Source organism: Danio rerio, chromosome 6 (assembly GCF_052040795.2).
Source record: "Danio rerio strain M-AB ecotype USA chromosome 6, GRCz13ab, whole genome shotgun sequence".
NCBI classification, from domain to species: domain Eukaryota; kingdom Metazoa; phylum Chordata; class Actinopteri; order Cypriniformes; family Danionidae; genus Danio; species Danio rerio.
The window spans coordinates 9,234,768-9,262,044 of record NC_141026.1 but is presented as its reverse complement, the minus strand read 5'-3'; the positions used below and the strand labels follow the sequence as shown (position 1 = coordinate 9,262,044).

The 27,277-nt window shown below is 35.5% G+C and overlaps 1 protein-coding gene across 8 annotated transcripts; it reads left to right on the top strand.

Moving 5' to 3' along the window:
• The first annotated feature begins 128 nt into the window (after nucleotides 1-128).
• Nucleotides 129-25,387, top strand: ilf3a (interleukin enhancer binding factor 3a). Of its 8 annotated transcripts, none has more exons than XM_087255032.1 (20): nucleotides 129-279; nucleotides 569-740; nucleotides 2,581-2,698; nucleotides 2,860-3,059; nucleotides 6,861-7,026; nucleotides 9,502-9,649; nucleotides 10,475-10,566; nucleotides 10,902-10,997; nucleotides 11,085-11,196; nucleotides 12,907-13,004; nucleotides 13,109-13,202; nucleotides 13,465-13,545; nucleotides 15,966-16,153; nucleotides 16,287-16,421; nucleotides 18,455-18,580; nucleotides 20,520-20,660; nucleotides 20,745-20,832; nucleotides 22,191-22,469; nucleotides 24,647-24,798; nucleotides 24,950-25,387. In XM_087255032.1, the coding sequence occupies exons 2-19, from the start codon at nucleotides 586-588 to the stop codon at nucleotides 24,787-24,789; spliced, it is 2,460 nt and encodes an 819-aa protein (XP_087111158.1). In that variant the 5' UTR covers nucleotides 129-279; nucleotides 569-585; the 3' UTR covers nucleotides 24,790-24,798; nucleotides 24,950-25,387.
• Nucleotides 25,388-27,277: the final 1,890 nt, after the last annotated feature.

Sequence of the window (27,277 nt, the reverse complement as noted above, 5' to 3'; positions counted from 1 at the left end):
TATATATATTTTAATTTATTTATACATATATTGCAGGGATATAATTTATTTTACCTTATTTGGGAGTAAAAATTGATGTAAACAATTATAAGAAAGTTGAATCTTGAGTGCGCATGCGCGAAAGGGTCAGAGCGTGGCCCGGAAGTGGAGCATTTTACGCTTTCATTCAGTAAACTGAGCCAGCAGTGTGTGCAACAAATCTTTTTAGATTTGAAGACAAATACATGGGCACTGAATATTAAAGTCTACGAGTTTTTTATAGCATTAGAAGCTGTGCAGGTAAATATGAATAAAGTCTTGTTGCACGTTATTCGTTTAACCAAATGATTTGTTCGCGCGCGTGCTAACGTGCTTCACTAACATCTGTTTGCGTTGTCCAAAAACGTGTTAGACGCTCTACGAGCATGTATTTTATTAAATTCTGCAGTTTTATTAAGTTTACATTTATTGTGACTCGGCCAGAAATTTCAAAACACAATTTATCTTAATTAAATGGCGTATTAGCACGTTGATGCTAACGTTAGGGAGTGTTGTCCTTTATTTACAATGAACAATCTTCCATTTACAGGTTATTGTGTGAAGAATATGGCTCAAATGAGACATTTTCCGAGACGAAGGGACGGACCTCTTCCACCTCGACCACCACCCGCCTGGGACGAGCACCTGGCCTACGAGGAGCTGCTGCACTGGGATAATCTCATGCAGGAGGGGTACCACCTCCACCCGCACGACTACGAGCGGTAAAACACTTTATTTGTTGTACTGAGGTACAGTTGCTGTTAAATTTGCATATTGAGACTTTCCCCTTAACAATTTAATATCATAAATGTATTATTTGCAAATTCTAAATAGCAAAAGTCATATTAGCTGCAGGCGATGCAGTGGCGCAGTAGGTAGTGCTGTCGCCTCACAGCAAGAAGGTCGCTGGTTCGAACCTCGGCTCAGTTGGCGTTTCTGTGTGGAGTTTGCATGTTCTCCCTGCCTTCGAGTGGGTTTTCCCCACAGTCCAAAGACATGTGGTACAGGTGAATTGGTTAGGCTAAATTGTCCATAGTATATGAGTGTGTGTGGATGTTTCCCAGAGATGGGTTGCGGCTGGAAGGGCATCCGCTGTGTAATAACTTGCTGGATTAGTTGGCGGTTCTTTTCGCTGTGGCGACCCCGGATTAATAAAGGGACTAAGCCAATAAGAAAATGAATCAATATTAGCAGCAAAATACTATCAAAGTACAGCATTGTTCACATTCAATTAAATAGTGCCAATGTTGTTTTGAAGTCACACTTGCATGTGTTTCAGACCAAATATTCAAAGTGCCATGGTAAACATTATAGAAAGAATTCCACAAGTTGTCACTGAATGAATGCGAATATAAACTCATCTTTACCTCAATTTATTTTATTGTTCTAATGTTGTTTATACTAATGTTGTTTTAAAGTCCAACTTGCCTGTGACTTCAGACTAAATATTCAAGTTAGCGTGGTAAACAATATAGTGACTGTTAAAATGAACAAATGTGCGAATATATAAAACCAACTTTAGCTCAATGTTTATATTTGTGATATCAATATAATTTCACCAGAGAAGTTGAAAGGCTCAATTTGTAAAGAATGTCTCACGAGTGTTTTAGTTTCTACAGTTTTCTTTATTCGTTTTTTCTTTCTGACATTTTTTTATTTTCTTACTATTTATTCTTTACTGTTGTCAATGTTCTAAACAGGTGTCTTTTTATATAACTATAACAACATAACTATTGTTGTTTTTGCAAATGGTTTCATTTATTTTTCTTTTAGATTTGTTTTTATTTTCATTTTGCAAAATGCATTCAATAAAGTTAAATTATTGTTAAGTTTGTTGGTAATTACAACAAACTTTTTGTGGAGCATCTGCGTAAAATATACAGAATCCCATACAATAGGGCAAGGATCAGGTACAAATGAAATGATAGTTTGCAGGTAAACAAGTTGAATAATCAAATGTAAATAACACTTTATGGTCTAACACTTTTAAATAAAATGATAGTTTGCAGGTAAATAAATTGAATAATCAGGTCTAAATAACACTTTACAGTCTAACACTTTTAAATGAAATAATAGTTTGCAGGTAAATAAATTGAATAATCAAATGTATATAACACCATAGTCAATAATAATAAATATAATTAATATTTGTTAATACTACAAACTTGCTTGAAAGGCTCACAGTCAGAAGCCTTTAAACACACAAATGCTAAACCTTCACACGGTTATGTTTTCTGTTCTGTGGAGCCTGGTGAAACATAATCCTGACTCTACGTTTCAGATCTTGCTATGTGATTCTTGCAAATGGCATTTGGATGCTAAAATGATATACTGTGCTGTCCGGGTTGTAGTATTCCAAGTAAGCTTTTCTTGAATAGCTAATTTAGCTATGTTTAATGGGGAAGAAGCTAGAATATGCTGGATGGTGGTCTTGATTTTAATAGTATTTTCATTATAAGTTTGTTAACTTTCTAAATGAGTCACATGTTGTCATAAACTAGATGGAGGAATGACATCAATGTCTGTGCATAAAGATGTGATGAAGCTCAATTCTCGTTGCAGGTATGAAGAGTTGCGTTATTGGTATGATTGCTTGTGTTATGAAGAAGACCTCAGGCAGTACAATGACTACATCGTGGAGTACAGGAAGTGGGAGGAGGAGAATTTGCACCCAGAGGAAGTATGTCACTAACATTTATTTATTTAATGACCCAAATTAATTCTCTTACTTTTTATTAGATTATCCCTTATATGCTCATAGTTGATTGCATAATAAGAGACCTTGATAATCAGCATTTTAACACATTGCCATTAATTAAATTCAACTCTTCTCTTCCCCAGCCGATGCCACCAATGAGGCCACCGCCTCAGCGAACGTTTGTGAATGAGGATCGTTATTTACGGGCCAAGCACACAACAGTATATCCGTCATCAGAGCAGCTAGATGCTGTGCAGAACATGGTGTCTCATATAGAGTTTGCAATGAAGGCTGTCTCTGATTGGTTTAATGAAAAAGAGGCCGGTGACACCGATACTAAAAGGTATGTGTTGGGCTTAAATGTAATTTTTTTTCTAGTTCATTTACTTGTATACGTATGAAAGTAGCTGAAAAAGGAATGAGAGGATGATCGCATGTACACGGTGAAACACAGGCTATCCTCACTCTTTGACGAGGGCTTAAGTGTCACGCGCACATGGGATGTAATGTGTGCGAGTGTATAAAAAGCTTGCAATCTTACAAAGAAACCGTGCCAGGAAACACAACCGGTGCAATTGCTTCTCTTTGAAATAGACTGGACAAATGTAAAAAAAAATGTGGGAAATGTTTTTTGACTTTTTGTAAACAGCAGCGATTGTCGCTTTCGCTTTACCCATTCTATGAGCAGATTAATAATGGGCCTATTGTTAATCGTGTGTGTGATCATTCTTTCATTGTTTCACACATTGTTTTTCACCTGCTTTCTTTTGCTTGCAGTTATTTTTGAATAATGTGGTTTAATTATCATCCTTTACAATTTTCTTGCTTTAATAGGAGATTTAGGCCCAATCCCAATTCTACCCCTTAGCCCTTACCCCTACCCCTTGTTTTGCGCGTGCCCGTGAAGGGATAGTAGTGTCCCAATTCTCTTTAGCTTGAAGGCGTAGGGTTAAGGGCAAGGGGTATACACCCCTTCAAACGAAGACTTTTCAGGACCACACTTGAAACCAAGGGGTAAGAAAAAATTCCCAGAAATACCCCAACAACAGCTGCACCCGGAAGTAAGGTGATCCACAAATTAGTATTTTTTGTCATTATTACGATTTTTTACAACAAACAAACACGTTTTAATACATTCATAACCGCGTTCATGTTTTACCGTCATGCTTTAAAAAAATGCTCAAACAAAAACCGCTAAATTTCATGATCTATTCACGATCTATAATCCCTAATCATAACTCCTGTACAGCAGTCCCACAACTTTGACACTCGAAAACACTGGAATACACTGTCAGAAAAGTCTAGTGGCTGTCAATGGGCTTTTTACAGTGTCTGCTATAATGTTAATGCTGTTTTTTGTGTTTACATTGAGTATGGCCACTGTGTTAAATGCACAGTATTTTATTATTGTATTATTATATCTTATTGCCACATTAGATCATTATGATAACATAATATATGCCTTCAGTGATTTCCTGAAGATAAATACCAAAAAATAACACAAGTGGAATACCTACAGTCGCGATCGTCTGATCTCATATGAAGCAAGAAATCGTGAGGACATATGATGACAAGTGCAGGTGATGTAGTGCTGTCCCAATTCTTACCGTACGTTCACACCGAGAGCCTCCAAGGTCGCTCTGGCCGCCCTGGCGACAACGCTCTCTGCCTTCAGCTCCGGCAGCGAGAGCGTCAAAACTCGCTACATTGATCTCATATTTAAAGGAGCCGTTGCAGCATATCAGTTACATTCCTGCATAAAACATGTTTCTAGCGTGAAAATGTTGCGCACTTCTTATCAAAATCATACAATAATGGAAGATCAAGTTGCATGTGGTTTGGCTTTGCTCTATTTATCCAATATGTGTCCATATGTCTGAAATATCCTGAAGCAGCAGTACTGTTTTGTACTGTCACATCGCATGAGATTCCCGCTTTTTTAAGACAAATTTATATAACATTAATGAACATCAGTAAATCGCCAGTAACTTATTTAATGTATGTTCCTGTAGGAAAAAATTGTAAATAATTGGAAATATGGTGACCGCAATAATCAAACCCTTGGGAACAACTGTGGTCGGAACCAAAGTTCACAGGTCTGTGTTCTCTGAACTGCTATCAAGCGATGGACGTCTTCATTCTGATTGCTTGCTGCCGAACCGCGTCATAGCTCATTACCATAAAGTTGACTTCATTTCAACTCTCCTCGACGCTCACGCCGGCGAAGACGCGCCACGCTGCTCCTCGCCGCCTATCGCCGCCGGCTCTCATTGAAAATGAATGACTTCCGGCTACTTTGACACTCTCGCCGCTTTCGGTGTGAACGTACGGTTAGGGGTAAATTTTAAAGCCCTTCCCCTTAACCCTAAGTTGTAAGGGCCAAGGGGAAGGGGTACAAAAATAGAATTGGGATTGGGCCTTACGCTTTATTTATGTATAGTGATTTGGGACCTTTAGCTAGGATAGACTGATTTGCATAGGTTTAGATTGGAGTTGATTATTTGCAATAGTCACATTGCAGGATATGCAATGTGGAATTTGTATTATAATTTATTGTTGTCATGTGCTTTTGATGGCTGTGATTGTATAATGATTTTTTTTAAAATTCAGGTGTAAGAAATTGACCTTTTGTGACATTAATTGCGATTCATTTTATTGGATTTTCTTTTATTTTGATCATTCAATTACTACTTGTTAGACTTCAGAAATGATAAAACACTTCATTGAAATTGTAAGTTTTTCTCAATTGTATTTATAGATTGTTATGCATAAAAATACTCTAAACACATACAAATACATAAATGCACTGCAAATAGCACAGACCACAAAGAAAATGAGTTGGGGAATCACAAAAAGCCTATAGATTGTTTATGAGTTTTTTTGGAGATGCAAATAGTAAACATCATTTCATCAATCTCGGACTAAACAAGTGCATGAAATACTGACAACACATGCAAATACAGAAATGCAAAGCAAATAGCACAGACCACAACGGAAATGTGTTGGGGACCTCTAAATTTTTGCAGATTGTTTATTAGATTTTATGGAGATGCACTCCCACTAACCTTATAAATTCTATTAAGTCATTTTGTAAAATTGTATTCATATTACTATATATATATATATATATATCTTTAAAAAGTATAAAAGTTGATAATTAAATTTAAAGAAATTACAGGCCTTTAAAAAATATTTTAAAGTCCTAAATGCTATTTTATAAGGGATTAAATTTGTTTCAGCATGCTAAAGTTTGCCTGAATTTAATTTGGGAATATCAGGATGTTGCGTAGCTCATGAAATCAATCAAATCCTGCAAGATTTGACATCACCCTGTTTTGTTTACTGCAGTAACCAAGAAGACATAATTTTTCTGTTGTTCTATTGGTGCCAACTGCTGGATTAGCATTTTTATTCAGTGCATGAAAAATGTTTTAGTTTAGGATTCGTTTCTTACAATCAGTATTTAATAAATACGCTGTAAGTTAAAATTGCGCCAATGTTATCGGCTGAAACCTAAAGTAGCGATGACCTCTTAATGTATGGAAAGAGTCATAGTAAAGGTCTTAAAAGGTATTGAATTCCACTCTCTATTTAGTGTTTACTTTATACCCTTATTCAGCTACATTAATGTTGTTTTGAAATTTTAAAATTGTTTTAAACGTGTGGCTAAGAAATAATTATTTATTTTTGGTGTGGCCAGAGAGAAAAATGGTTAAACACATATGCATATATAACAAATGACATACAAAGAATTACCACATTGTTTTAGAGCAGTTTTTCAGTAGGAACGAAAGGAAATAACAAACAATCCTGTTTAGACAACGAGAGTTATTTTATGTATTCTTAAAGGAAAGACCATATCAATCAGAATTTGTTAAACTCTGTGGTAATCTGTGACGTCCACATTTTAGACAAGTTTGTGTTCCAGACCAGAAGTAACAACAGACATTTTTTGAGGCAAATACATCTGTCTTTCATCTTTTTTTTAATAAACTGTAAATAATAAATTCTAGTAAATACTAGGGTCATGTCCAAATTTACTACTTTAAACATTTTCCAAGATGATAAAATTGTCACGTCACTGCATTTTCAAGAAATTCCTTCCTCATGCTTCCTATCTCTTGTTGTGTTTTTTCCTATGCAGCAAATCCTCGCAAAGTAAACTGCGTGGCGTTTTGAGAGTAGGCCTGGTGGCTAAAGGACTCCTGCTCAAAGATGACTTGGATTTAGAGTTGGTGCTGCTCACCAGGGATGCGCCTACCAGCTCTCTTCTCAGGCTGGTCTCTGGAAAACTCTCAGAACTCATAAAGGTTGTTCCTTACACTTTGCTTATTTGATTCTGTGGTTATTCTATGAATTTTGCTTGCTTTTTTGTCATCTTTTAGAACCCATTTATGAAACATAAGCATTAAGATTGGCTGGCAAAATTGATCAGCATCTTTACATTAAGAAAAAGAAAACTCATACCACCGTTGACCATATTTACATTTAATTTAAATGTTAAAAGCACTAAATTTATACACTATTAGTGCTTAAAAGCATTATTAAAATTAAGTAATGCTTTTGTAAGCATGCACAACTGTTCAGAATAATTAACTTTTATTTATCAAGGATGCATTTATAATGTTGAATGAGTACACCCTTTTAAGTTTTCTCTTTTAAATGAATATTTTCTATAGGATGCTGTACAATTAGATTTGTGTGTGTGCATTGGATTAGTCAGTTCTAAAATTGGATCTAATATAACAAAACAACTTAAATTGTACACACCAAACAATATGTTAAAGAAAAATATGAAATAAAATGAGTAAAGAGAAAAAAATCAGGCAAAAAAAAAAAAAAAATATATATATATATATATATATATATATATATATATATATATATATATATATATATATATATATATATATATATATATATATATATATATATATTACATTTAGTTGAAATGGTGTGGTTTGTAGTTTAATTTTCTTTCCATTCCTAAAGATGTTAGGTGACCACACACTTGTTTTAATGAATATAATGGTTTAACAAAACTGTTTTATTTAAATGCACCAAAATATATTGTTTATATTCACCAACAATAAAATATACACTCATTTATGCTGTGCTCTGAAAATGCTGTTTTGAACCTAATATGCATCAGATAATCCTAAACGGATATCAGGGTCAGTACTTCCCACACATAAACTTTACTTGGGCGGTGTGCCCAGATTTATTAATGGCCGCTCAAGTATATTTATTGACAATTTTTTTTCTTATTATTATTATCATCCTTTTACACTGTATCCGCCCAATATAAACAATCGCTCTTGGATAAGTAGTGGAAAATCTTCTATCCTTTACATGTTTCATACTGCTCATTCTGTGCGTGCAAGATCTGTCAACACTCCGACAGTCTCTCGTGCTCTGCAGAAACCCACACCTTTTTGCATCCGGTCGGCGTTTTTAAATCACCTAAAATGTCCGGAATTTGGTTTTGCTTTTGTTTTCTAAGCTGTCATTAATTTTATGCGCTGAGAGAGACATTAAATTGTTAATTCTTTAATCTAATTGACCTAGAAAAACTTGACTAAGTACTCTTAGAGGGCGAAATTACATCTAAATTGGCTGCAGAATATTTAAACGCCATTGGAAATGAATAATCAACTCGTTTGCCTTTATTTAAATAATCCACACGTTTATTCTTGTAGTTATTATAATTTTTAGAGATATTGTTTTTTTTATTTCTTTTTTCTATTATTTATTTCTCATTTGATGTATATTTTAATTTGATAATGTCAATATATTAAATTTTTTATACATCTAAAATGCTTTGTCAATACTCTACAAAATGTCATGTCATCAAAGCAACCTGAACTTAAATGAGAGCTAGTGAGAAGCTGATTTTACCTGTCAGTGGGTGCACATGGCTCCTGAATAGCATTAAAAAGAAATTTAATAATAATTTAATAATAGTGTTAAAAATCTAATTATGTTTTGTTTGTCACATATAGTTAACTATTTATGTGCTGTGAGTAAAAGGTGTCTTTTTAATTCGGCTACCACCTCAAGTATATTTCAAACCTGTTGGAAGCACTGAGGGTTTTCTCAGATATATTATGTAGCACAAATGTTTTTAATATCGATAACAAAACACGTTTCTTTAGAAACAAATCAGAACTTTAAGGCTGTAATCGCAAGATCTTTGTCATAATCATAAAACACACCAAAAAACTATTAGATGTCTAAAGAAAGTAGCATGTGTATACTGTGCTTGTGTAAGAACTTGGCTGTCAAAATCAGCAGGAAAATGGTCTATAATCCTCATTCAGAAAGAGAAACCGAAATGCTTGTATACTAACCGTAAACGAAGCATTTTGAATATTAGTTTTAAGGAGATGCAATGTTAGAACAGACTTTCATCGCTATTGCTTCTGTTCTTGTACATTGATGCGTTCACCAAACCGAGCAGTCAATCAAAAGAATTGATTTCCCACTGATGACCCCGCCACTTATTCAGCATTCTGAAACTTGTCACATCAAAAAAATTTCGATGACAAGACACTTTTTTTTCTTTGCTGTGTAATGTCCCTAAGAATGTTTTCCCAAGGAGCGTGTGACAATCTCGCTTCCTGCATTGTTGGTAAGCGTAAAACAAAAGAACCTCATTAAAAATCAAAAACTTCAACTTACCAACCGTATGTTATTGAATAGATGAATTAAATGTTGTTTAAAAGCTAGTGTTACTGGAAATAAAATTAACATGCTGTTTCTCTGCTCACTTTTCTCAATGAAAGGATGTGACTGAGGAGAAATACGTCATCACTCCATCGATCCAGGAAGCTTCTGTTATTGTTACAAGCACGAAGGAACCCCTTTTGAAACTCCGCATCCATCTGACCTCACCTGTGGTCAGGGAGCAGGTTGAAAAAGAGGCATCTGGAGGTATGATCTCACTTTTTGTCAATTTTGGACCAGAAAGACATTCAGCGCCTTCAGAGGAGGGAAAATAGTAGTCCTGCAGTACATTCCTGCTGCACCAAATTGTTTAATGTTGAATGAAATGTGTTTTTATTTATATAAACGTATATACTGGGTGCTTTCAGGAATTTAAATGTTACAAGTATTGCTCTTCGTTATTGTTCAGCTATGTTCTGCTGAGCATTGCATTTTTCCGAACGCCAAATTTTAAGCGATACGAAGGGTTTGCATTGCAGCAAATAAGAAAAAAAAAAGCAAACAAATGGTTAGTCTGATAGTTTAAGCTGTTTTTGTTGGTGATTATGCTTGTTTGTTGTTATATAGTGAATAAGAGTTTTAGTCTTATTTCATCTATCTGCTTAAGGATTTATCTAGAACATATTTCACTTGTATTTTGCTGCAGTATTTACCCTGCTCACAGCTGAGTTCATTGAAACAAGATATTGCTTTTGTTGCCTGTGGTTGCAAATTGACTTTCTCAACCAAGCCTTCTAGTTTGTCAATTTTAGGGGCGCTGGACTTTTGACCAACTGGAAACTCTCTGTCTCTGAAGGGGGGGGCGCAGTTGGCCTACAGAAGAAGAGGGTGAAATGTCTGTAGAAGTAGATCATTGTGAAGATTGTCTTGAAATACTGTTAGGATTGCGTAGATTGTGTCAGATTACTTCCTGAACAGTTCCCCCTCTTCCTCTTGCCTGTGGGCACGGGAACACTGCGTCTACCCCTGGCCAGATGACAGAACCCCCCTTGGTCAAACTGTGCCTTGTCTTCTTACTCCATTCGTCACTAGAACCGTGCGCGGAAAGCTCTCCGCAGGACGCTCTGGACAGGCAGAAATGCCTGGCTTCTCTGGCGTCTCTCCGCCAGGCCAAGTGGTTCCAGGTTTGCATCCGTCTTTATTTGTCTAAAAGTCGACTTGTAACTTAATCTGACCTTTTGACCTGGGGAAAATACATTTTGCACATTGAGCTGTTTCTGAGGAATGATTCTTAATTGAAACGTCAATACATAATTTAAACTGGATTGCGTTTTGACCTCATTCGTTGAAATGTCAGATGTATCTTTCCCAGGTTGCAGTTCGTTCTTGGTCAGAAGCTATAATTTGGCCAGATTGATCTGCTAAATGCAAATCCACCTCTTAAAAGCATCTAGAAGTTTTTGTTTTTGCAAATGGTTTGTAGTATTTTTAACTGGTTTGCTGTTTGTTGGGTTTGCAGGCTAAAGTGTCCGGGCTTGAGTCGTGTGTCATTGTGATTCGGATCTTGCGGGACTTGTGTTCCCGTGTTTCAACATGGGCACCGCTCAAAGGCTGGGTGAGTCCACCTCAAACAATAACAACATTGAGTGATTCTATAGAGAAATTCATAGGACGCCATTTTGACGCTTTTGTTTGTTCGCAGACTCTTGAGTTGCTGTGTCAGAAGGCCATTTCCACCAGCGAGAGGATGCTGGGTCCTGGAGAGGCTTTTCGCAGAGTTCTGGAGTGTCTTGCTTCAGGGATTATAATGGAGGGTAAAGACTGAAACAACCCATTATTTGTGTTTGAGAACTTTTACCAACAGGAACTTCTGGATTATAATGGTCCTATTTAAAAAATGTATATTGCAGATATTAAAAGTCAGGGACTGTTGTTTGTTGCTTTAAAGATCCTGTGAAGTGCTTTGAAATGTGCATTGTCATTCGATGTTTGACATAATATCGACCAAAACACGAAGAGAGGGTGGGTGTAGCTCCTCCCCTTTAAAAAAACCAAAAAAACAAAACAAAAGCGTTTGGTTTTATAGCCGCTCTACAAGTGAGAGCGATTGAGGTCAAGTGCATCAAGAAAAAAAGCAAAGAGAAGCATCTTGAAATGGGCGGGGCATGTTAGATACTATAGAGCATTTGATTGGTCAAGAGAAACTGAAATATGAGGTGACGTGAATAAAACCGTTGACCCATTTAGGGGGTAGTGACAAACTATAAGCTTTACATGTATATGCGAGCTTTATATCTTCCAAACTGGAATTTTGCCACTGTTTTGTGGCACACTAGCTTATCGATATCTTAAACTATTAATACTGATACTAACATCTAAAAAACTTTAATTCACTGGGACCTTTATATTTTAGTTTGCATTTATTGATATGTATTTTTTATTGCATTGTTTCATGCTTGTTATTACACCTATGGTTAGTCTGTTTTTAAGCTCTGTTTTATTCCTTTCATTCTCATGAACTGGCAATCGCTCCTTTAACAAGCATCGGGACCACCTGATCGACCTTTTTTCCATAGGCTATCATTATTATTTTAATTGCTTATTACTATTTATCATAGTTGTGTCAGTATATTATTCAATGCAAATGTGGGCCAAAAGCAATATTTTCAAGAAGTGCACCTTAATTAAAGTGTTAATCAGACTGTAACTAATAAGTCTCTAACTGTTATTATTAATGCTAAATTAAAGTTAGCATGTCTGGGTAATATACATTTTAGGAGCTTTGACTTCAAAATGACCACTTTACAAGTGTTAAAGTACACAACCGAAAAACTAAATGTAAAGTTTGTAAAATCTAACCATCAAATATGGTATAGTCCATTTTGAGGGATGTAAACAATAACAATGGTCCTAATGTATTTCATGTTTTACATTTTTAATTTTCATAGCTTCAGAGAATCCAAATATGTCATATGTTTTAATGTCAAGTTATGATTGAATTGCCTCTTGTTACAGTTTGGAAAATGGTTTAACAGCAAGCAGGAAATGATCATGAGCCAAGGACATTATCTCATTGAAATGGTCTATAGCAGAAATGGTCTATAGCAGGGGTGTCAAACTTAGCTCCTGGAGGGCCACAGTCCTGGACAGTTTAAATCCAACCCTGCTTCAACACACTTATATATAGGTTTCAAACATGCCTAAAGGACTCTATTAGGTTGATCAGGTTTGTTTAAATGGGGTTGAAACTAGACTCGCAGAGCTGCGGCCCTCAAACAGCAGCTTAATTTTTTTTTATTAAATCAAAATCTGAGGTTACTTATCCATTGCTCTCATAGTAGCTATTAAAGGCAAAATCTTCATCTTCAATCTAAAACCATTTTAATATTATGCAAATCAAAACATCAGCCTATTTTTCCATTCATTAATGTGTGTAAATTCAACTATTCAGTGAATGAAAGTCAGGGACTTTGATATTTGTTTTAGATTGGGAACGCTGTACTGAGCACCATCTTTCTCTTCAGGTGGTCCAGGCATTTCTGATCCTTGTGAGCGCGACACCACTGATGCTGCCGTGTATCTTACATCGCAGCAGAGAGAAGACATTACCCAGAGTGCACAGGTTACTTGCAGTCCAACACTATAGCTTGACTGTTTTAAATAAAATGCAACAATGAACATTTTGATTTTTTCATCTTTAATGTGCTGCTTCCTTTTCTCCCCTAGTTTGCATTACGACTGTCAGCGTTTGGGCAGCTTTACAAAGTTTTGGGAATGGACAGGCTCACTTCCAAAGCTGCTAGAATGATTGAACACAGAGGTACCAGACGTTACATTTATGCAACTAAAGCAGTTTTATTTGCCTCTATATCTTCTAAATGTAAACCCTTTTTTTGACATATGACAACTGCTGGCGTAGTTCACTTTGTTGATTTAATTTTTTTTATTTAATTAAAAAAAAAAATTTGAGTGAAACAAATTGCTGAATTTTTTCATAATCTGTAATGTTACCTATTAAATTGTGTGTCAGTCAAGCCAAAGTTACTAATTCATCACATCATGGTTTTTAAATTAAATTACAGTGCCTGATCCTCCAATAAAGAGACCAAGGGAATCTTTTGATGGTGGGGATTTTGATACTAGGCTGAAGTTTCCAAGAAAAGGTATGCATGCTCTTATTATCCTGCACTCATTTTTAGCATATATAAATTGCAATACACACACATAGATAGTTGGGTGGATGGATAGCTTGAGCGGATTGATTGATTGATTGATAAATAGAGATTGATATAAAGAGATGGATGGATGGATAAATGGATAGATAGATAGATAGATAGATAGATAGATAGATAGATAGATAGATAGATAGATGGATGGATGGATGGATGGATGGATGGATGGATGGATGGATGGATGGATGGATGGATGGATGGATGGATGGATGGATGGATGGATGGATGGATGGATGGATGGATAGATAGATAGATAGATAGATAGATAGATAGATAGATAGATGGATGGATGGATGGATGGATGGATGGATGGATGGATGGATGGATAGCTTGGATAGATAGCTTGGATAGATAGATAGCTTGGATAGATAGATAGATAGATAGATAGATAGATAGATAGATAGATAGATAGATAGATAGATAGATGGATGGATGGATGGATGGATGGATGGATGGATAGGTAGGTAGGTAAGTAGGTAGACAGACAGACAGATAGATAGATAGATAGATAGATAGATAGATAGATAGATAGATAGATAGATAGATAGATAGATAGCTTAGATAGATGGATGGATGGATGGATGGATGGATGGATGGATAGGTAGGTAGGTAAGTAGGTAGACAGACAGACAGATAGATAGATAGATAGATAGATAGATAGATAGATAGATAGATAGATAGATAGATAGATAGATAGATAGATAGATAGATAGATAGATAGATAGATAGATAGCTAGCTTGGATAGATAGATAGCTTGGATAGATAGATAGCTTAGATAGATGGATGGATGGATGGATAGGTAGGTAGGTAAGTAGGTAGACAGACAGACAGACAGATAGATAGATAGATAGATAGATAGATAGATAGATAGATAGATAGATAGATAGATAGATAGATAGATAGATAGATAGATAGATAGATAGATAGATAGATAGATAGATAGCTAGCTTGGATAGATAGATAGATAGATAGATAGATAGATAGATAGATAGATAGATAGATAGATAGATAGATAGATAGATAGCATAGATAGATAGCTTAGATAGATGGATGGATGGATGGATGGATAGGTAGGTAGGTAGGTAAGTAGGTAGACAGACAGACAGACAGACAGACAGACAGACAGACAGACAGACAGACAGACAGACAGACAGACAGACAGACAGATAGATAGATAGATAGATAGATAGATAGATAGATAGATAGATAGATAGATAGATAGATAGATAGATAGATAGATAGCTTAGATAGATGGATGGATGGATGGATGGATGGATGGATGGATAGGTAGGTAGGTAAGTAGGTAGACAGACAGACAGACAGACAGACATATAGATAGATAGATAGATAGATAGATAGATAGATAGATAGATAGATAGATAGATAGATAGATAGATAGATAGATAGATAGATAGATAGATAGATAGATAGATAGATAGATAGATAGATAGATGGATAGATAGCTTGGATAGATAGATAGCTTAGATAGATGGATGGATGGATGGATAGGTAGGTAGGTAAGTAGGTAGACAGACAGACAGATAGATAGATAGATAGATAGATAGATAGATAGATAGATAGATAGATAGATAGATAGATAGATAGATAGATAGATAGATAGATAGATAGATAGATAGATAGATAGATAGCTAGCTTGGATAGATAGATAGATAGATAGATAGATAGATAGATAGATAGCTAGCTTGGATAGATAGATAGATAGATAGATAGATAGATAGATAGATAGATAGATAGATAGATAGATAGATAGATAGATAGATAGATAGCATAGATAGCATAGATAGATAGCATAGATAGCATAGATAGCATAGATAGATAGCTTAGATAGATAGCTTAGATAGATGGATGGATGGATGGATGGATAGGTAGGTAGGTAGGTAGGTAGGTAGGTAGGTAAGTAGGTAGACAGACAGACAGACAGACAGATAGATAGATAGATAGATAGATAGATAGATAGATAGATAGATAGATAGATAGATAGATAGATAGATAGATAGATAGATAGATAGATAGATAGATAGATAGATAGATAGGTAAGTAAGTAGGTAGACAGTCAGACAGACAGACATATAGACAGACAGACAGATAGATACAGTAGGTAGATAGATAGATAGATAGATAGATAGATAGATAGATAGATAGATAGATAGATAGATAGATAGATAGATAGATAGATAGATAGATAGATAGATTTATTGGTTGGTTGGTTGATTGATTGATTGATTGATTGATTGATTGATTCATGGCGACACTGCTTTATGGCATTAAAGCAAATAGATATAGGTCAGTCATATTGGTTGTCCATGGTACCTGTGGTTTCTCCTAGAAGAAAGGAAAGAGCCACCAAATGCCCTGATGAAGCTAAATCAACTGCGTCCTGGGACTGTTTACAAATTGGCATCACAGACTGGGCCTGAACATGAGCCTCAGTTCTCAATGACTGTAGAAGTGGATGGGGTAACATATGAGGCAACAGGCCCTTCCAAACGCAGCGCCAAGCTCCATGTTGCCCAGAAAGTGAGTGTTTAGTTCATCTTAAATTTGTAGCCATAAATGGGGTGCTACATTTAAACTTCTTCTGGTTTTAACATGCATTTAGAGTTGAAGCCCCCTTGTCTCACTTGTTGTCTTTTGTATTCACATTACACAGGTACTGGTGGCGTTAGGTGTACCTCTGCCATCAGAGACCAAGCCGGCTGAGGAAAAGAAGAGCCAGTCTGTTTCCACTCCTGCAGCCACTGCTTCAAGTGAAAACACTCCCACAGGCTCTGATGACGGCGCTGAGGTTAGAGTCTAAAGTAGGGCTGGTCCAAATACCAATTTTTTGAACTTCGAAGCTACTGTAGTAATCAACATCGAATGTTTGAAGCTTCAGAAGGTGGGGGCTGAACATTTTCTTATCTGTAATAAAAGCTGGAATCTCTGTGTGCTTTGTCTGTTTGGATTTTTATTGTCAAGAACTGTTCATTCCAAGCAACTTCATGTGCGGCGGGTGTCTTGTGTGAATCCAAGAATGTGCAGTATGGCATTTTAGTGCAATATGGACACGTGGCACATTAAGAATTAACAATAGCTTGCAAAATCAAACAAAAAGTGCTCAGGGTAGCTCAATTAATGTGTCGGTGCTCTTTGGGTAAGGGATTCCTCAGAATAAACAGCAAAAGTAAGTCCATGGCACTCAAAGAATGTGGGAAAAAAATATTAAAAAGCTCTTATTGACATGGCTATTCCTTAACTGCGCCTAGGTGCTTTGGCAAACACTTGACTTTATCAGGGTAACAGAGATCTGGTGCGTCTGGAGTTTCTTCTGAACACTATGTTCTCATGACTCATTAGTATATCTAAACAATACTAAAATAATATATTGAACGCAAGGTGAACTCAACATTTTTCGAGTGCCTTGGACTTACTTTTGCTGTTTATTCGAATAACTATTTGCTTTTCATAGGGACGTTTAAACTGCAAAACAGCGTGGGAATTCAGTAAACAATTTAGTAAACAAATCACTCCCAAATCAGAAATAGGCAGCAAATGTAATTACTGTGCTGACACTGTAAATAGTAGGCTATTAAAAAAAAAACCTAGAAAAAGTATTGTCAATGGAATTTCTGCGCTAGCCTGCAGCTAATGACTGCGCCTCGTTTGAAAAGTATTTCGTCTGTTTTTACGCTTTAATAACTAAATGGATGCCTAAGTCTATTTACCTGAATAACATCGATGCTGTAATAGGAACCTTATGAAATTGAAAATAATAGTATTTTTAAAGTAGTTTTTATTTTTGATAGTTTTAAATTTCGGTTTATACGCGAGTCTAGTTTGAGTTCGCTTCATGAACGGTTCTGTTTTAGTTGAATTTTTATTTTGTGATAGTTTCTGTTTAGTTTTTCTATTTAGTTTTAGTAATTCTAGCAAACAGACCATCCTGCATCCTGTGCTGACCAAAGCAAAGATTAGTAATTGTACAGCTTACTTTAACCGTTGCGGAAACCTTTTAATATAATTGAGATGTTTTATATTTATTTATATATATATATATATATATATATATATATATAATGTATAGATATGTTAGGGATGCTTCGATCAGGATTTTTCGAGACGATACAGAGTAAGGATTTCTTCTTTTGAGGATGCTGCAAATAATCCCTTAAACACATCACTTATGACCATTTAGGTTTGAACATGTCATGGCTAGAAGCAGCTTTACAGAAAACAATTCATTTTTCTTCGGTTAAGTCTGTGTATAAACTCTTGCTTGTAAACTCATAAACAAACATCTGCAATCAGTTCATGAAATCGGCCAGATTGGCAAGTACCAATCGAGTCATGAAATGGGATTGTCGGCCGATGCCAATCTTTAGCCGATCGATCGGAGCATCCTTAATAAATTAAGTTTTAGTCTTTTAGTTTCTGTTTACTAAAATTAACCTTGCTTCTGACAATGTAGACAGCGTTCGTGTTGTGAATTCAAAAGTGTTCAGCTGAAAAATGGCTGTTCAGGGATTTAACAATTCAAGTGTTGCTTCGACACAGCTTTGAGCACGTCTTTGTTATTTTAGTTATTTTTTTCCAGATTAACTGAACTATGATGTTTACTAATAGGTAATTCACATTCAGAATGGTTTTGTTGGGATGCCAGGTATTCAGGAAAATTAAATAAAAATATTTGAATCTCAAACTTGAAAATCAAATGCCAACCCACCGAATAAGTAATCAAATATTCTGGTCCAGCCCTAGTCCAAATTTTGAAGATTGAGTTACACCTTTGTATGGTGTAGACGTTTTATTTGGTATGATTGGTTCCACTTCATCTTACAGGGTGGCCCCATCCTCACCAAACATGGCAAGAATCCCGTCATGGAGCTCAATGAGAAGCGCAGAAGTCTGAAATATGAGCTTGTCTCTGTCAAGGGACGCTTCAACGACAAGACCTTCACTATTGAGGTTAGACCTGTTGACTGAAGCTAGTGCATTTTTGCTTATTGTCTATATGCTGACAAATCATGCAAACATTCCCTTTGATATCAATATTGTTTTCGATTTATGTGACTGGATGGGTTACCTGCTTATTAATTAGATATTGGCTGTTTATTAGTACTTAAGTGTGATCTTATTGTGCATCCCAAATCCCACCCAACTCAACTACTACCTTACTAACTCCTAATAAGTTGCAAATTAGTAATTTATCACACTACAAGTCTTGGTTAATTGTTTTAATAGTATGAATTGTATCTTAAAATGAAGTGACTTCTTTAAAAAAATAGTGAATTAAAGAATTAAAAAATTAAAGTATTAAGAATCTCAAAATGTTATAGAACATTTTGGTAACACTTTAAAGTACCAATTCTTCCTAACGTGGCTTATTACCTGCTTATTATTAAGATATTTGCTGTTTATTAATACTTATAAAGTACATATTCTGTATGATCTTAATCTACATACTTAATCCTACGCAATACCTAAACCCAACTACTAACTTAATAACTATTAATGAGTAGCAAAGTACACTACCTGACAATGGTCTGGTCGTCAATCCCAGTTGAAAGAGCAACAAATAATAGGAATGGAAAAGTGGCAGAAGGTAGTATTTTCCAATGAATCATCTGTTGAACTGCATCCCAATCATCGGAAGACATACTGGAGCCCGAATGGAGCCAAGATTCTCTCAGAAATCAGTCAAGTTTGGTGAAGGAAAAATCACGGTTTGGGGTTACATTCTGTATGGAGGCGTGCGAGAGATCTGTAGAGGGGATTGGAGCATCAACAGCCTGAGGTATCAAGACATTTGTGCTGCCCATTACATTACAAACCACAGGAGAGGGCAAATTCTTCAGCAGGATAGTGCTCCTTCTCATACTTCAGCCTCCACATTAAAGATCCTGAGAGCGAAGTAGGTCTAGGTGCTCCAGGATTATCCAGCCCAGTCACCAGACATGAACATTATTGAGCATGTCTGGTGTAAGATGGAGGATGAGGCAATGAAGATGAATCCAATGCATCTTGATGATCTCTGAAAGCTTTCTTTGCCATTCCAGATTACTTTTATTAATAATTTATTTGTGTCATTGCAGAGATTTATGGATTCAGTCTTCCAAGCTCATGGGAGTTATTTTGGTTTTGTTGGATCTGATGGTCCTGTAACTGATCTGTATAACAACACTAAGATCATTTAGTCTATGATTTTAAGGTTTTAAAAGTATGTTCTTTGTAATGTATATATAATCCAGTCATTCTATATTTGTCATTACCTTTAGGTCAATTATTTAATCTCACCGGCAATCGCAAATCCAAAGTCTTATAGTAATATGTCCAGCATATGTACATTTTAGAATCTCACCTACTCTCCTTTAAGCACTGTGATTTTATACTTGCAACTTGTTACATGCTGTTATTAAGCTATAATAGCATAAAGAAATCAATGTTTTGAAGCCTGAAAGTATGCAAAAAGTTTCTGAGATGAAATTCTAAAATATTCTGTCTGGGCAAGTAAGTAGCACCACAGTATCTGGAACTTGGATTAATTGAAGTGACAAGGACAACTACTATATAAATATTTAATTAGGGTGAATGAGAAAAGCCAGGACATTGCTTCCATGTTCTTTTCATTATAAACGGTTGCAGATGCATAGGCATGGCTTTTTAGGCATGCCACTTTATAATATATCTAGTATCTGATCAATTAATTCACTTGTGCATTTGCATTCAGTTGTAGATAATGCACTGCAGCTACAACACCTGTATCTTTAATATTCATGTGTTTTCACTTGTCATTCTGAAAACATTCTTTTGCTCTCAACCTCTGCTGTTTTTCTGCTGCTGCTCTTGTCCTAAGTTTAGAAACATGCTGTTCTTATTAAATCTTGTGTGTTTTTCTCTCTCCCAGGTGGATGTTGATGGACAGAAATTTCAGGGCTCTGGATCAAATAAGAAATTAGCCAAAGCCAACGCAGCACTTGCGGCTTTAGAGCAGCTGTTTCCAAATTGTCCTCCAGAACCGGTCAAGAAAAAGAAATTCAATCCTATGGTAAATAAGCATGTTTTTGAGAATCTCTCGAAGCTTCTTTTCTTGAATAGGTCTACAATATTTGATGTTTTTGTTTTTCTTTAGGGATATGGTATGGGTGGGGTGTCTTTCAATCGAGGCAGGGGTAGAGGCAGAGGTCGAGGCAGAGGATTTAACACCACCAAGTTTACAGGTACAATAGCAATAGATAAAACTTGTTTCAATGTAGTGATATAATTGGCTCATGAACATTCCCTGCTTGTTTTCAAGCTATTTCATAACTGCGACAAGATGCAATTTAATCGTATCCTAACGCTAACACCGCTGTCATAGCATTATTTATCAATTTGTGGACCTTTTTGAAATTTTTTAAACTTTAAATAGCAGCAAGAAATTGCTAAATAAAGAAAGTAAATAAAAAAAAGTAACAATATCATCTAAAATGTTACTTGATCGGTGTTAACTGTTTTTCTCTTAAATAATTGTTTAAAATAACATCCCATCTGTAAATCATAAAAATGGTGCTGATATTCATTAAAACAACAGTTACAGTTTAATCATAGATATTACAAAGCCCTAATCATGGTATCAACAAAAATATTTAGCGCTACGAGCAGCAAATCAGCATATTAGAATGAAATAATTATGCTGAAGTTTCAGCTTTAGTCAGTGAACTAAATTGCATCTTAGAGGGAACCTAGCCCATTTCCCTAGCTGGCGTGGTTTTTGGCATATGTGAATCTAGCAATCGCGATCTGATCCCGCCAAAACAATTGGTCAGAGATCGACTGAGGTGGTCTCGACTTGATTAAAATGAACTCTGGAGCAGATCAGTTTTAGCGAGAAAGTAATACGATTCAACAAAATAACAAAACAGGTTTTATCATGGTGTATTATGGATATGTAATGGGCATATATGGCTATATGAAGAGAGAATTATGAGTAGAGCGGGATGTCAACATTCGTATCAGTTAATGTGGGTTTCATATCAAATACGAAAGTAAAAGCATGCTGAACTATTAACCAGAGCTGTTAATCTGTTAGGAAAATTGACTCTCAATTTCTCTCTCAAATGTAAAGCCTATAATGCATAATTCTTACTAACCACTATGATTGAGAAAGTCTGATTTATATTTTGTGACTGTCTGTAGGTGTCACTATTCAAAATTAAAGCGCAGCTTTTTGCTTCTAATGTCTTATTGCTCATCGTCACAAATTAAAATAAGGATGCATGACAGCTGAGCGGGACTCTGAAAAATAAACTGTGGAACTCTGACCAATGTGATGAGAGTTTACGCACACGTGGCTTGTTTTAGCTATTTTGGTCCATTTAGTTAAAGTGCCTTGTGAAAGCGAACCGCACCAGGTACGAAAAGCAACATTGTAACAATTTTAATCCCTCTTTCAGAACCAAACAATCGATCTACAGGTATAAAAGCACTCTTAAAATGTCTCGGAACAAAGTTATGTGACAACCAATCTTCAATGAATGTTTTGATCAAAAAATGCAGCCTTTTGAGAAAGCATTAAAACAAAACTTTTCTCCTGCAGACCCCAGCACCTCTGTGAATCCCCAGGCAGACCCATCCGCTGCCTCCACCGCCAGCGCAGCCACCTACCAGGCTGTTCCTCCACCTGTGACTGGTTATTACAACCAATACACCCAATCCTACTCACAGTTCAAAAAACCCCAGGACCAGGCCCAGAATGAGAATCAAAACCAGAGCAAAACAGCAAATCAACAGGCTCCTCTTGTTGGACCAGACTATGGCTATGGGTATCAAGGGGCTGGCATGAACATGGCAGCACCACCTAATTACAATTATGCTGGTGAGTTTGAGTGCCGACAAAGTGTCGAAACTGAAACACCTAGTTGTAGACCACAATAATTCATTAGTATGGTGTAGGCTTCCTTTTGCGTCCAATACAGCCTCATTTCATCTTGGGAATTACAGATACAAGTCCTGCACAGTAGCCAGAGAGATTTTGAGCCATCCTTGCAGAATAGTGGCTAGGTTACTATGTGATGCTGGTGGAGGAACACCTTTCGTAACTCACTTCCCAAAACACCTCAAAGTGGCTCAATGATATTTAGGTCTAGTGACTATGAAGGCCATGTTCAACTTGATGTTCATCAAACTAGTCTGTCACCAGTTTTGCAGCGTTATTGGTACATTATCATCCTGATACACGGCATCGCCTCAGAATAAAATGCTTGAACTACTATTGGGTGCACATGGTCCTGTAAAATGGTTCCGTAGTCCTAGGCAGTGACACCCATCAAGCACAAGTATTGAGCCTGGGGAATGCCATGATATTGCAGCCCAAACCATTTCTGATCCACCCCCATGCTTCATTCTGGTCATGCAACAGTCTAGCTTTACACTTCTTTGGGGCTTCTCTACACCATAACTCTCCCAAATGTGGGAAAGACAATGAAGGTGGTCCTGTCAGAGAACAATACATGTTTCACATTTTCCACAGCCCAAGATTTTCACTGCTGGTATCATTAAAGAAGATGTTTGTCATTGCCACAAGTGACCACAGGTTCGGATATAGCAAATTCCACTTGTATTTTGACCCTGTGAAGCTCCCAACAATCGCATTTGGTAGAAACGCATTTAATTATGCATTGAGTTTGGCGGACTTGATTGTATGTGGTTGTGTGTGTGTATGTATGTATATATATATATATATATATATATATATATATATGTATATATATATATATATATATATATATATATATATATATATGTGTGTATATATATATATATGTGTATATATATATATATATATATATATATATATATGTGTGTGTATATATATATATGTGTATATATATATATATATATATATATATATATATATATATATATATATATATATATATATATATATATATATATATATAAATATATGTTTAAATACAGGCCACAACTGAATATTGAGAATAATCTCTGATTGCCGGTCTCCATAATTAAACTATCAATAGACTTTTGCTGTAAACATTGTGTCCACCAGTCTCTTTAGATGAGGTTAATATTAAATCAAACCAACTTATTAATCACTATGAAAATGATATGCTTGATAGACTGTTGCGTTCTCAATATGCTTGTGTTTATATAGGCCTATTTCTGTGTGTTCAACATTTGTATATTTATATTTTGTATATTTTTTTGGTCACAGATGCACCAGGGAGATGCGCAACAACAATTTTTTCTCTTTTGAACTCTGTCACCCCTAATAGTGTGTGCATTGCAATATTTGGAGCAAAACATTGCTATTGCTGTGCTAATTAACCCATCACACTCTGCTCTTATGCCATGGTCACACTAGAATTTGAGCTTGCGAAATTCTGTCGTACAGCGCTGCATAAAGAGACAGGATTAAACAAGATGATTACACATTTAAAAAAGCAAGCGATTGGTCTATATTTTACATTTCTGTCCAGAGAGGTCATGTTTTGATCCTTAATTGGTCTCACGCAGTCAAGTGATGCGATTTTGTATGTCCTAGTTCACCAAGCTTGAACTTCGCAAACTGTGACACTTGTCCCACAAGCTTGCATTTCCGGTCTGACACATTTGTGTGCGTATAAATGGAAGTCTATAGGGCGAAAAGTCCAGTGTGATCGCGACTTTACAGGTGGAATGTGCAATGAATGAAGATTGTCCACGAGGCTGGTCAAATTGATGTAACTTCCAACACTCAATTGGCCAGTGTTATAGTTTCATTGTCCAACCCTTGTATATAAACGCATATATGCACACTACAGTTAGATAAAAAATGCTTTAATAAGTGCTTTCTCTTTCTGTAAACAATTATGCATTTCAGTAACTGTTGTTAGTTTCTTTCATTTTAGTTTTTCACTTATGAAATCATCAGTTCACAGATATGTTTTTGTCCAATAAATTTAGTCTCTTCAGTTTTAATTAGTAAATTGAGTAATTTAGTCTTTATTCTTGAAGCCACAGCTGTCTAAAACTCTGGTTTCTTCTCTGTAGCATACAGTGGACCCCCTGGAACAGCATCATTCGGACCACCTGGAACAACAAATCAGAGCTATAACTTCACCCAGAGCGCATATCCAAACCTGGGCGGCTACAGCAGCGGTGGAGCGAGCACCACAGACTACACTTACAGATAAACACTGCAGGTTTGAGCAGTACAGACGCTTATTCAAACAACTCAGACATCCTTTCTGTAATTCTATAGCTTGCCGTGTACTGCTAGGTTAAAGCATTCACTCGAAAGCTTTTGAGATTTTATACTGTTTCTTTTTTTTTGTCTTTGCCTTCTGAATTTAGCATGGTTTTGATTCACCACACATTTCAGGAAATTCTACTTCAGGATGGTGGAAGTTGCTTTCTGTCTGTGCCTAGATGGTTGGTGTGATTCAAATGGAAGATATTTGTCACATTACTCTGTTTTTCCCCCTAAGATATATTTATTCTCATCCTTTAGTTTTGCTTCTAAGGTTTTAGCTTTTGGTTTGTTTCGGACTGAATGTGGACGGTAGAATGAGCAAGACTTTGTTTCCTTGCCTGAAACCACTTTAGATGTTCCTTGTTTTGGAGTTTTAAGAGATTTGAGTTCAATCTTGGCATCTTTTATGTCGTCTTTTATGTAGTGTTGCGGTTCAACGTGAAATAGGCAAGTGCAGGATGTTTTGTGTTCTCCGAGGTGGATGTTGTTTGTGAAATCTTGCAACTGTTGAGAAATAAACCTTTTTTTTCTATTTTTAATGGCTTTCTTGATTCTTTTGACTGACGTTTTGAATTGTGCGCATGCTATTGACTTTGTTTCAAGTCAAATGTCTCCCTTTAGACTTTGGAGCACATTTTATGCCAAGTGTTTATTGATTTTTAAGTTTTTTTTTTTTTGTAAAACCAAGTTAAAATAATCAAATATTTGGGCTTTTTGGAAGGATTTATTTGCTCATCTTTCAGTTATCATTGTAGTCCATTGCTTTACGTCCCACAGTAAAGACTCTTATTATTATTCACAAAACAAAGCATTTACTATTTACACTTATTTAATAGTATCAGGTGACAATTGATATTTTTATTTGTTTTATTAAAACAGTCTGCAAAAATGTTATTAACACATTATTTATATTAAAAGCTATGAGAATATCATTCTGCTTTGCTCCTTTAAACAGTGCTCAGCATATACAAGTAAACCCCTCACAAATCTCTCTTTTGAGTTCATATTTTTAGTTAGAAGCTATACAATATTATATTTGTGCATATACAGTTGAAGTCAGATTTATTCCTCCCCCCCCCCATTTATTTATTTATTTTATCTTTGCCATGATGACGGTAAATAATATTTCACTAGATATTTTTCAAGACACTTCTGTACAGCTTAAAGTGACATTTAAAGGCTTAACTAGGTTAATTAGGTTAACTAGGCAGGTTAGGGTAATTAGGCAAGTTATTGTATAACTATGGTTTGTTCTGTAGATTCTTGAGAAAAATATATAGCTTAAAGGGGCTAATAATTTTGTTCCTAAAATGTTTTTTAAAAAATTAAAAACTGCTTTTATTCTTGCTGAAATAAAATATAAGATTTTTCCAGAAGAAAAAAAATATTATCAGACATACTGTGAAAATGTCATGGCTCGGTTAATCATCATTCGGAAAATATTTTAAAAAGAAGGAAAAAAATTTAAGGGGGCTAATAATTCTGACTTATTAATAATTCCTACTTAGTCAGTAATGAAGCCAAATCTGGAGCTTATCTAACAAAATAACTTACCATAATGGTCCAAAAACTAGTACATCCACATTTATATGTTATAGAAAAATACAATTTTAAAAAGAGAAAAAATCAAGAGAAGCAAAAAAAAAAAAACATGTTGTTGAAATTTTGTAGGTTGTAATTTAGTTTTGCAATATTTTGCTTGAATTTAATTGTTATCTTTCAATTTCTAAATATGTTTGGTGACTAAAATATTATTTTAATAAATATCTGTTTAATAAATCTGTTTTGTTTACATTCACCAAAATACAATGCCTATATTCACTGAGAAATGGAGAAATTTTTCATTTTCAAAATGGGGTGTCCTGTTCATATTATTTGCAACCCTGGACCAGAAAACCAGTTTTATATTGCACAGGTATATTTTTCCCAATAGCTAAAAATACATTAAATGTGTTCTAAAAAATCATTAGATAAATAAAGAGAATGTTCCATGAATATATGTTGTACATTCCCTTCTGTAATTGTCAATTTATTTTTGATTGGTAATATGCAAAAGCTAAGAACTGAATCTGTACTGTATTTAACTCCAATTTTTCCCAAAAAAGTTTGGTTGCCCCTTTAGATTGCAGATTTTTAAACAGCTTTATTTCCCAAATATTGTCCAAAAAAAAAAAAAAGTGGGCGGTCACATAAGCTTGTCCTAAAAAAAAATGTACAAACCAAGCACAAAATCATAGTATTCAATGAGAGAACACATGCTTGATCAGTCAGCTTCTTCGAGTCACTCCCGAGTCATAGCCTTAAATGTGTATTGCACACATTGCATGTTATTTTGAATGCAAATGTGACAGGACTGACCCGAAATGGGGACAATTGTAAATGTATTTGTATCATATATTTGTAGAATTTATTTGTAAAATGTATTTATA

What these genes read in the sequence shown, in the direction of transcription:
- ilf3a (XM_087255030.1), top strand. Translation starts at nt 586, where the DNA reads ATGGCTCAAATGAGACATTTTCCGAGACGAAGGGACGGACCTCTTCCA. An exon ending in GGTGACACCGATACTAAAAG is followed by an intron (nt 3,060 to 6,860) that starts GTATGTGTTGGG and finishes TTTCCTATGCAG; the next exon opens with CAAATCCTCGCAAAGTAAAC. An exon ending in AGCTCCATGTTGCCCAGAAA is followed by an intron (nt 16,154 to 16,286) that starts GTGAGTGTTTAG and finishes CACATTACACAG; the next exon opens with GTACTGGTGGCGTTAGGTGT.